Below are 12,288 nucleotides of genomic sequence, written 5' to 3'. Positions count from 1 at the left end.
TAAATGCTCATGATACATAGCTGCTTACTGTGCAATTTTTTTATTTTATTTGAAAAGATAAAAAATCTCCTATCTCCGGTCTCTTATTTCTTGATTTGATTTGCAGTTTACATCGATCTTTAGCCCCTGATTCTGTGCGAGTGAGTGCATGGCTGCTGAATGTGTCCGAGTCTTTTTAATTTTTAATTAGTATTAGATTTTAATGTGAGTTTATCTGTTTCTTCCCAATTGCTTTTAATGTTTAATGTTAAGCACTTTGAATTGCCTTGTTGTTGAAATGTGCTATACAAATAATCGTGCCTTGCCTTATGCGTGCCGGGGATAATAGGGCATCTCCAGAACTACATTCCCTCTCACACCACTCTCCACAAGAGACTCTCTGTCTGTCACTGCCTCTGTAGGCACTAAATGTTGTTGTTTTTCCCCTAGTTCAAGTTGGCTCTGTAAAAAAATTAAAAAAAATCCATCTTCTCTTTTTAATTACGATTGTCCAAAGTTAAAATATGTTCCTGTTGAAACCTTCTTAGCCGAGGCAACAGGTGAGAGTGTTTAGAGAGCAGAGAGTAACAAAGTCGAGACAAGCCTATAAAATTTTTATTTCGCCCCAGTGGCTACTGTCTTGTTAGCTCTGGAACTGTGCAGTAAATACAAAGCTACCGTATCGCTGCACGGCCGAGAGTGTACGCTTGAATGTGCATGCATGCATGCATGCATGCCTTCCTGAGTGTGTATTCATGTCATATAAAGTGGAAATTTGCACTATAAAACTGAGCTTGGTATGAAACTGCAATGGATGATTATGTGGCGTGTTCACAGCACACACGGTCATTAATAACGGCGAGGGCAAGCCTATTTTTACAGTTTCTAGCCCGGAGGCTAACATATGGCAAAGCGGACAGCTGACTTGACACAACAGGACGTGCAAGAGGATTTATTAGACGGTCCTGTCTCCGTCCTACACATGCAAGAGGAGAGACTGTGCTGTGTATTGTCAGTGCAGCATATTTGACATCAACAGGGGGCACAACTGTGTCCCATTTTGCTGCCCTGTTCCCAGACAGGAGCGAGAGGAGGCAACATTTTTGGAAGAGTTTATAGGATCATGGAAGTCTAAGATGGCAAACATTAGCAAACTTATCATTACACTGATAAGCAAAGGAACCGATGACAAACCTGTGTTTTCTTTGTGGCAAAAATCCAATCCAACACAGCTTGACTGTGTTCTGCTGTCTGATCAGGCTGAGAAGACTCAAGTAGTTGTGGGTTGGTTTTTGAGATTTTAAGATTCTTTTCCGTAGTTGTTAGAACACCTACAGGGCTGTGCCTTCCTGGTTGCTATCACATCTAAAAAGTTACGCAAAGATATTTAAAGGAAAATTGGGTTTTTATCTAAATATATATATTTTTCTCTCATTTTATACGTCCATAATTACATTTTCTGTAAAGTAGATTGATGTTCTTTTTGGGTAGGACTCAAAAGATTTCTTGTGAACCACTCACAAGCTCTCTCTGCCACAGTACAGAGTTGTAACATAGGGCTCCAGTACACAGTGAGCTAACCAGTCGAATGTATGACACACTGGACATCAGCCCTCAGCCTGGCAGTGCCACCCTGACACCAACGACGCTGCCAACCGCATCTCATGACCTGCGTCCACAGAGTGAGACCAACATATCTTCATTGTCTGTCTGTACATGCACCCTGCCCTGCTGCAAATATTCACCAGTTGCCAAAACCCATTCTACTCAGTTATAGGACTCTGGCCCTTCAAACAAAGCTGCTCACACCTTTGGAAGCTCGCTTCGTCCAAAACAGCATCTGTCCTTTCAGTCGTGCCTGATTAAAACACCCAGGAATCACACACACACACACACACACACACACACACACACACACACTAGTGTAACACAATCACCTACCACATGGCCAGGGAGGCGTACATTGCATGGAGAATCTGGGAATCCAGGGCTTAGCAGAAATATGCTTTGTTTTCATATTAGCTTTTTTCCTTGCCGGAGTCCACAGTGGCTCCATTAAAGAAAGCACTCCTTACTACTTGTAAATACTACTCACAATTATACTATTATTTAGCTTGGACAGCATGCATATACATTACATGTACATCCTTCAGGGTTGAAGAGCACACAATAATACAAAAAAAGAGCCAACACAGACAAAACTCTTTCAATTAAATGCCAAAGTCGCTTGAAATTCTACTTGAAGAATGTAAGAGACCAGAGAGAATTCCACTGAAAATGTTTGGTCTGAGATACTGTGGCATCAGGAGGTCACGGTGCTTTATCCTCAATGACACTGATAAATAGTGTTTTTCTTCTCGTCTCTGCAATCATGCATTTCACACACTCCGAGGATATTGTCCTGCATTCGGTAGATGCAGGAATACAGTTTTCCTTGACTTTAACCCGTCTACAGATATTGTTTTTGCTAACATACTGTACGCTACACATTCAAATGTGTACCTCATTCCCCAGCTAGACCTTAATCTCCTGTTCTGGCTGTGTATGCCTATGCATATATCTCTTCTGTGTTTATCTCACACTCTGTTTCCCTCTTTATTTCCCTTCGAGGCCAGAGGTCATTCCTGTGTAGATGTTTGAAGTCTGAACATTTCTCCACTGCTTTCAACAGACTCCAGTGTTGTGGTTCACCACCCTATGAAAAGTAATACCTAACGTACACAAACAGCAAGCGCATTCATTATTACTCCCTGAAAGCATTGTTTTCAGTGGAAAGACCAGCGTGTTTATTTAATTTAATGACTTGCTTGGCTGGGGGAGGGGGACCGAGGAAACAGTAATTAGTTGTCATGCTAATTGGGCTTGTGTGATAACTCCCACACAAGGCTCAGCGGCATGCGAGGCGCAGTGGGGCTGGCCTGGCCGCCTACTCATCACACACACACACACACTTTCTGACACATAAAAACACATACATGCGCGCGCGCACGCACACACAAACACAGATAAATAAGGACAACTAATGCTCACATCCAGATTAGATGGAAGAAAAAATGCCTGGGGACTCTCAGGCCTTTCACCCGTCGACTCAGAGGGAATTAATGATGTGAAGATCTCGATACCAATTATTCACTAAGAGATAGCACCCCGAGAACTGAGAGATAAGGGTTCAGGACATTCGATCCAATTAAGGTTTGGGTTTGAGCCTGTATATATGTTGATTTGAACAAAAGGAGGAAGACGTATAGAAACAGTTAAGAGAGGTGATGAAATGAAGATATGGTAATCAGAGCAGAACTGCTCTGAATACACACCTTCGCTGTTAAGAGATTATATTATTTGAAACCTTTGCATACCCTTTTAATTTGTATCCTTTGTATAGACTATTGACCATACTGTACATTGTGGCTGTGTGAATTCACCCAATGAAGGTTATTTACCAAATGTGACATGTAAATATTTAGGAGGGAGGTTAATTCACCATATGTTATCACTTTTCATCTTCAAAATATAGAGGATCCTTGCTGGAAAAGCTGTTATTCTACTGCTATAAACTGCTGCGAGTATGTATGTACGAGCATGTCCGTGTTGTGTGGTCACATAGCATTCCCGAAGTGCGTTGGTGGTGCTCTTGATGTCTGTCCGCCATGTTAATCAGCCCTGCCAGCGTGGTCTCCCCCAGAGGCTATTTTCAAGGCCTGGGGGTCACTGACCTCTAGCGAGGGTCACTCTCACTATCAGGGGAGGTCCAGCACTGCTCTGCTTTAACACCATCTGCATTCTTTTTCGGTCTCTATCTCGAGGTGCCTCTCAGCCTCATGCATCTTTTTTCCTAACCACTTTAGGACTAACCACTCATGGTTATACGACCAAAAGAATGACAGACTTTGACCTCCTGTTTGTTAAGAAAAATCTTTTTTTGTAAATATATAAATTGACCTTTCATTCCATGTTATGTTTGATACTACTTGGCATGATGTCTAATTTATATCTTCATGTTTATAAGTCAACTGTAGTGCATTGACGGACAATCTACAGACTCGACAGGTTTGTTTGAATCTTTGACATATTTTAACCTGTGGGAGTGTTTGAGAAAGGACTTGTCCTAATGGTTATGTGTTGAAAATCCAGCACCTACAGGCATCTGCCCTGGCTCCAAGTGAAGAAGTTTATTTTGGGCAAAAAGTCACACGCTGCATGACCCCGGGCTGATGCAGCCTCGACATGTCAGATATTAATTCTTCCTGTTTCCCGTTCCCTTGCAGAGGTTTTCCTGCTCCATCCCAAACCTGATGACACAGTGTAATTTTCTGCCTCAGGATCAGCACAGGAGAATAATGTATGATAAGACAATGAGACTATCAATAATAGATGAAAGAAGACCGATAAAAGACAGTGCAGGTGTCAAAATAACTACCACACTTGACATCAGTCGGGATGTGGTCCAAGTCCCGAGGCTTTCAGGACGATGTTCAAAGTAACCTATGTGAGCAATTTATATTCATGACATCATTCTCTTCATGACAGAACCCCACTATATATTTTCAGAACCATGAAATAAGTTTAGCTCTCACATCGCACTCTCAGGACAATTTTATAGGCATTGTGAATTGGTTGCAGGCGTATCCTCTTCATGTTCATGTCTCATATTTGGTCCTCGTTTTTGAGCCAAATGTTCCTGTGGAATCTTCCCACCATCCCCCAAAAAATTGATCAAAGGAGGCAACCCCCTAACGTAATAATTTGGAAGTTAGCACCCGGCGAATTAACTGGCAAGCGACTTTTGTTTCCCCTTGTCTGGCGACATGACACCTTGATTAGTGGTTAGTGTGAAGAGAGAAGGCGAAAGCTGGCGTCTACTCACACACACACACGCGCACACACACACACACACCAGCAGTGTTTGATGAGTGTGCACCGAGTCAACAGGCTTCCTCCACTGCTCATTAACAGTTTAACCCCTCTGTTTGAGGTGCTCCAGGTGGGGTCACACTGTCTTTTATTTGGGTATGGGGGGGTGCAGGAAGAGTCTTTTGTGTATACAGAGTAGTGGGAGTATGTGGTGTGTGTTTGTGTATATGAATGGTGTGGGATTTCAACAGCCCTTTTTAGCTACAAGGGGGGGGGATCAGAGTAGTGCCTCAAAATGAAACAACATGGTCGCCGTACTGTAGAAACGGGGGGAGACTGATGGATGGAGCAGTGGCGTCATGTTAGTACAGACGCGGCACACCTACCGCTCGCTGCTCTTGTCACCCTGAGGTCAGTAGTGCAGACCCCCAAGCTGTCGACGTGCCGGCCGACAAGGCTTCCCTTGTGCGAGCGCGCGTGTTCTGTGTGTTTAGACCGTGAGCAGGACATTGTTGAACAGCTGCCGCTCATCCGAGGCCTGTAAAAGTCGTCCTGCACCTACACACCCTTTGAACCATGATGTTGTATATCATGTAATGACCGGTGCCAACACAGAGGAGTAGCCTGAAAGGTTTGAATTATTCTTTCTATAGTGACTTATTGAAATATCGTAAAGTATTGGTTTATTGGAAATTTATTCTTGAAAACTGTGATCCCCTGACATTTTCTGTAAAGTGCCATCACTTGGTCAAAATTTGCTTGTCCAAAGTTTTAGTTAATGAAAAAAAAACTAAACAAATGTCATCCCCATCAACTTTATGATTTAGTGCGTATTAGCAAATGTTAACATAACACTCTAATCTACTAAGTGTCTACTGTAACTTCCTACTGTAGGTCTTACTTACAGAATAGATTACCTCATAATAGAATAATTAAATTAAATGCCACGTCAATCATCATGTAGATTACAAATAGATAAATAATGCAAATATGTCAGTGATACATGTGTGGGAGCGTTTTTTTCACCCTGCGTAGTCCGCACGAGGCCTTCCGTCACATATCTGCTTACACTACAGGTGAAACTGTAGCTGCTGAGATTATTGTGTAACCGATCAGCTTTTACATGGTAACCGAGAGGAATGTGGAGTTAACATGTTTTTTTCTGCTCCATTCTTTTTTCTCCCCCCGTGTGGTTGTGTTAAATACATGTTCTGATATGTGTGCATGGGATGTTCGAGCCCATCGTGGTGAACAGCAGGTGAAAGCAGCCTTTCAGATTGACTCGAAGCCACAGAGCCGAGTGAGGAGCTGTGATTTAACATGTTCAGTTCGACTCACTCTCTCCCATATATCTCTGCCCCTCCTGGCATCAATCACAAGACCCGGCAGCTGCTGCTCCTGCTGCGCTGAGAAAAAGAAAAAAAATGCTTCTGACAATAACAGAGAGAGCCAGAGAGACGGTCCCTGGACTTCTTCATTACAATAGAGTAGCCTGCCGGCGGAGCATAACAAACGGCTGATCAGACGAGATAGCTGCGCAATTTCATGCTTGTACACAACGCGTTCCACTTTATCCCACTTGTATTCAAATGGGATCTGCGGCAAAGAGAGCTGTTGCATTCTAAAAAAGCTGCTTTAGTTTGCGTCGCGTGTGTGTTTGGTAATCCTAAAACAAAAGTAACTGAAATTAAGTTATAGTTTGTTTTATTGTGCGTGTTACTGCCCAGCATTTTGTCCAGATATGTGCCAGTCCAGTCGTAAAGCCCAGCATGCATCACCCCCTTAAAAACCTTTTTCCCATGCGCTTTTTTTCATTGTTCATACCATTGTGTGGAGAATGTGCTTTGTTCACAATCCCCATTCATCGCGGGCCCCAGAGATGTATTACTGGAAAGCCTTGTGAGCATTAGGTCAAAAAAAAAGTGTTTCTGTCCGGCTAAACAAATTCCTTATATGAACTTTATCTACCCCTATAAAGAATTTTAGAGGATACACAGGTCTCAGCAAAACTATAAAGTCAAATTTTAAATTGTTAACAAAAGGCAATTAGAGGCACATTTGGTAAAACGAAAAACTCACTGTTGGAATAAACACAGTTTAGTTGGTGTGAGTTATTGCCTGATAACTGCTCTTCTGGAACAGGTTAACAGTTTCTTAGTTCCTGCTCTAATGTTTTGTTGGGAGGAGTGTGAGAGGCAGAGGGAGAGAGGGAGAGAGGGAGAGAGGCGGCGGGTGGGGAGGAGGGGGAGGCGCAATGTTGGGAGGATTTGCTCTGTGCTCCGGGCGATCGCTCACTCGAAATATTTAATGGAAATAAGCTCGCGTGTGCCCGCTCCACCAGTCCAGACAAGTTTTCGGTCACTCGTCGAGGGACTCCGATAACTTTCCAGGAACTTCTCCCGACCGTGTCGGCGACTCCTCGCCGCGGGGTGCGGGGTCCTGCTTGTGCCGGTGGCGCGCGCCGGCGCAGCGCGGACCGCTGAGCCGGGAGCACCGCGCTTCGGAGGTTCTCAGAGGAATGACCTGTCGAGGGTCGACCCAACTCAAGGCCGCCCTTCTTTCCCGATTTATATGAATGTACTTTAAATTCAGCGCACGACTTGTCGTGGGAAACTCCGTCTAACATGTCAGCACGACATTTACGCACCGAGCTTCGGATCGTGCCAAGCGACGCTGCCGCATTTCACCGGTGCGTCAAGGGCAACTTTGTCTAGGAGCAGCCTTGGCACCGACAACGTACTTACTGCTGGTGATCGGGGCCCCTGCCCGCGGGTTTGGAATTCAAACTTTCTCACCAGAACACAAATTACCCCAACACCATGGAGGGCGAGCAGGGGGCCGCGCCGCCGCCCGGCGAGCCCCGGGCAGACGGCGGCGCTGCGGCCGACAGCTTTTCCCAACTGTGGACGGATGTAATGGGGATGCTGGTAAGTTTTGGAGAGCATTTTTTCGGGGGGGTGGGGGAGGGGTGACACGGTCGCAGCTAAGCGATAGGTTTCACCCTCATCCACCAGGTTGACACTGATTTGTCGATGGAGTGGTTGTGTAGTCGACTAGTCTCTGCATGCAAATCACGCCTTTAAACGTGCTCATAAGAGACGCACGTTTCAAGTCCTGCAGCATTTGACGTGCTCTGGGATCCATGTGGTTTGGTTGTAGACTGTTATTGAACCAGTGATCTGCAGTGCTAAAGGGGGAATCGATTGAGACTATGGTATGTAAGGCAATGCACTGAAAGGTTAACTCTTCTCTACTTTGTGCATGCGTGTGTCCATGTTGTGTGCTTGCACGATTTGTGTAGCTGCTGTGCATATTGTTGAGCTTCACTGGTCGACCAGAGGCTCAGGTAGCTCTCAGAGTTTTCAAGTGTGATGTTTATTTCTATTGAATTATATATTTTTCTGAGGAGATGAGTTATGTCTGTATGGTGGACCGGCTAATGCAGACACCACACTTAAAAACAGAGGTGCCAAGAGGGCTTTGGACTTCCTGAAGTTCACATTAAGGGCTGTGAGATCACTTGATCCCAGACATATGTTGTGGTTAATATGGGATTAAAAAAAACCATTTCACTAATTTGCATTTTAATAAAATAAGTTAGGTCAGATTCCTCAGTTTTACTGCTCCTCTTGATAATTGGACATTTTGAGAGCCCTGTCTTCTTTATAAACTCTTGTTATTTCAACGTATGGTAAAATGACCTTGCCTTTAAATGCTTGTGACGTTGGAGATGCTGTGTATGGTAACGCCACACATCTTTTTGCAACACTGCTCTTTTGTTTGGCAGCCAAAGCTGCCTTGATTTTTACAGGCCATTGGATCTGATTGATCTGCCGACCAAATGTGTTGCAGTCACTTCCAGTCTGCTAGAAGACAGAGGTGTTAATTTGGTTTGGTCTGGCACCGAAGATGTGAATGGTTTTGTAAGTGTGTGTGTAAGTGTGAGTGTGAGTCTGTGTGTGATGTAGGAGGGGGATGCTCTGCCCTCTGACACTGGGTGGGAGATCTGGCTCCCGGCCTTGGAATTTACCTGGATTTATTGCTCTGGAGGCAAATGTCTGCGGAGCTGTGCTTATCTATGAGGGTTTGCAACTAGAACTGAGTCACAGTGACATACACAGCAGCAAAAAGATAACTTTTTGAACTCTTTTTTGTGTGAAACAGATGTGACCCTAACCCTAACCCACCTCCACCATTTAATGCAAATGTACACTATTTGTGTAAAAGCAATAGCTAATGACAACTTGTCAAACTAATTAATTTCTTTGCATTATTTCTTTGCTCGTGAGTACGGTTCACAAAATACAATGTGCCCGCTCCTTCAGAAGGTTGTATATTTTTATGTTATTTATTTATATTATATATCAAGTGCTCATGCTCCCATACTTGAGGGTATTATCCTGTGCACAATGAACACCAAATCTCCCTGAAAAAAAAATGGATCTGCTATATATATAACCATTGCTCTCGGACTTTCAATGGCTTTTGTTTTGCTTGGGAGCCCGTATGGGAATGCCCTTTAAAATTCGGTTTGCCCCAAGCCTTCTGACGCGACTTAATCCACTGTTGCGAATGTGTTTTATCTCTGCTCCCCACTTGTGAGAACAGGCCTACATAATTGCACTGATAGACATCATCCATCCTGATAAGGATCTGGACAACATGTTTACTATCCCTCGTCTCCAACCAGCAGCATATGTCTCAGCGGACATGTCAAACTCATGAATTACTCTTAAACCTCAAGTGATGGTGCAGATAAGCATTAAAACGGCCAACGGCGAATGGTTTATTTGCATAATGTCGTCTGCATTTGCACCTTCGGAATAAGGTTTCATCGTGTTTCTACTGTATATTAAAGTTCACTTAAGTCTGCAGTATTTTTCTGAGGGGCGCCTGTCTTTGAGGTTAACCATACACAGCAGCCTGTTTTGGAATGTGTTTAATAAGAATACCTAAGTAAGTCAGCCATTTATTTGTGGTTGAAGCAAAGTAAATAACCCCTCAGCTAATTAAGAGTCAAAGGCAGTTTAGGACTAAATGGCACAGGAGCCATAGCTGTTCAAAGTAGTCGGATTTAAAGATGTCTGAATTGGAAATTGCTTCTAGTTCCACTCTAATACTGTGGATACAAGGTTTTTTTCCTCCCCAGATCTGAATCTTTACTGAATGTAAAATGAACCTCATTAAAACTACCCTACTGGAAACTGATAATTCTGTTCCAGCCTATTGTACAATATTTTTGAGTCATGCGTCTTTAAAGATCCCTGATGTAATCCGTCCCACTTCCTCTCTGCTGCACTTCTTTTTGGCAAATGTTTTGAGTCTGTGGATTTCACTTATATCCAAAATAACTCCTGTATCTCTCAGTGCAATGTAGCACAGATCTCGAGACGTGCCTTCAGCCAGGGCAAGCTTCTGATTGTGCCTCCTGCCTGAGTTGATGATCTGATCAAACTTGGGATAGCTGATCCATTATTCCCTCTGCCTTCCTCTGAAAGAACCGTCTCATCCCATTTTTTTGCTTGAAAGGCCATGTTGAGCCACGGCTAAATGGAATTATTTTGTTTGCCTGCGGGGAGATCCTTCTCTGTTTAAAGACTTCTGTTTCACACGGCGTGGGTGGCAGTTTGTTCATTTGGAAAAGAACCGATTATGTTCTAGACAGCGCTTCATCTCTACACCCAAAGGTTGGATACTGTTCTCGAGACATGATCATTGATTGTGTCAGGGAAACATATGGTTAGTTAGATGATTTGCTTCCTCCTACATAACACTTCATACAGAGTGGCTCCGCGTATGCTTCAGTCCTCTTCTGCCAAACCACGGTTTGCTGGGCCACTTTATATCTTTGCCAATCATGTTGTAACACAGTCTATCATAGCCTAATTCTGTCTATTGTTGCCCCATCCGAATCGGCTCACTTCTCCTCTGCTTCCATCCCCCGAGTGGTCTCATTATTGAGGTCGCACGGAGATCTGGCAGGTTTCCTCTGCTGCGTTGGCAGAGCACTGTTCTGTTCGAGCCACGGATATCCTCAGGAAGCCCCCTAAAAGGGTTGGGCTGTGGCCCCTGGCCTCACCTTCCTCAACAGTCTTCCCCCTCCTTGGCTCTCATAGCCAACCGTACATCTTTTCGTCAGAATTCTCCATTATAGTGCCCTATAATGAATTAGTGGAGCTGAGTAATACAACATGGTACCTTTTTAACCCACCCGTATTTAATAATCTTTTTTCCACATTTCTCATGTTCTCATGTTCACCGTTCTCCTCTGGTCTTTTTAAATTCAGAAATGTGGCACAACCTTACCATTCCTGGAAGAGAGTTGGGGTTTGGCGAAACCTTTACTGCAGAAAAAACTTGAACTGGATGGAAAGAGGGCTGGGTGGAGTGAAGGGTCAATTACTTCCATTTGCTTTCATGGTGAGGGGATCTCGGAGCGGTTGGGATTTAAGCTGGTGTATCCATGACTCAGGGTAATTCTGGATAATTCAATATCTTTACCTCTTTGACAAAACACAAGTACAATGCAACATTATACAGGCCAGTTGGTGGCAATTTCATCCTGCCGCACCCGTCCTGAGGTTTTTCGTAGCGAATGAAAGTGATTATACTACAGACATTCTAACATTACATCAGATGCATGGCTCCATTGTAAAATGTTGTCATTGTACTTCCCCCTAGAGAATGGGTAGTCACAAGGCCGGCCCTGTAACAATAGTTAACCCTATTCAACCCCCTAGTAACTGAGCCCCAGTTTGATGAACAGCACTGCCAGGAATGTGAGCCTAAAAAGTAAGACAAGAACAAACGTATTAGGCCCAGGGCAAATGGCTTTTAGCCTTTTTATAACTTATTTCTGAACACGCACTTTCTTTGAAACACATCTAACAAGATGTGGAAAACATGAATACAATTTGATTAAGATATTAGCTTCTGTGCCTTGGCAGTGATTCCTAATCATGCAATCAAATCATCCCAATTTATCAGTGCCTGCCTTGCATGCTAGCGGTTGGATATTTTAATAACTGTGCAAGAGATCGCTTTAGTAGTGTGCCATTCAGATGCTTCATAGCTCAAGGTACATAAAATAATTGAATTAAATGAAACATAATTCAATTTTCAAATTTTTTCGTGACCAACTTCACTAAAACCAAAAGTGTATTAGCAGAATCCAGTACAAGAGGATTTCCCAGAGAGCATGTCTCTGTCAAACAAATAAAAATGACACAACTCAGACACAGTAGTTTAAAGGAAAGTAGATACTTTGATATACATATTTATTAAGTTATAATTTGTTTTAACATGGTTCACAGCCTTGCCTCTCAAATAAACTGATGCTACTTAATACTGACCCTGTGAAAGTCTGAATAGACAAACCACTGCTGTCTTACGAATGCTGGGAATGCCGCGGCTAATCGATTAAATGAGTGCTGGGCCTTCATGCTGTTTCCACTCTCA

General features: G+C 43.5%; 1 protein-coding gene across 7 annotated transcripts in view; it reads left to right on the top strand.

Moving 5' to 3' along the window:
- The window catches only part of sash1a (SAM and SH3 domain containing 1a), a 152,169-nt gene that overhangs the window by 96,585 nt on the left and 43,296 nt on the right, over window positions 1-12,288 (top strand). The window contains exon 1 of one of the 7 annotated variants that reach the window (XM_047328555.1): window positions 7,081-7,757. The exons of 5 other annotated variants lie outside the window; for them this stretch is intronic. In XM_047328555.1, the coding sequence (XP_047184511.1) occupies window positions 7,650-7,757 (108 nt within the window). In that variant the 5' untranslated portion in view covers window positions 7,081-7,649. Of the gene's footprint in view, window positions 1-7,080; window positions 7,758-7,932; window positions 8,045-12,288 lie in introns of those variants that run through there. One more of the 7 variants, XM_047328556.1, reaches the window with a different exon arrangement.

This window comes from Scophthalmus maximus, chromosome 18 (genome assembly GCF_022379125.1).
Source record: "Scophthalmus maximus strain ysfricsl-2021 chromosome 18, ASM2237912v1, whole genome shotgun sequence".
Lineage (NCBI taxonomy): Eukaryota > Metazoa > Chordata > Actinopteri > Pleuronectiformes > Scophthalmidae > Scophthalmus > Scophthalmus maximus.
This window is presented reverse-complemented; position numbering and strand designations above follow the sequence as displayed.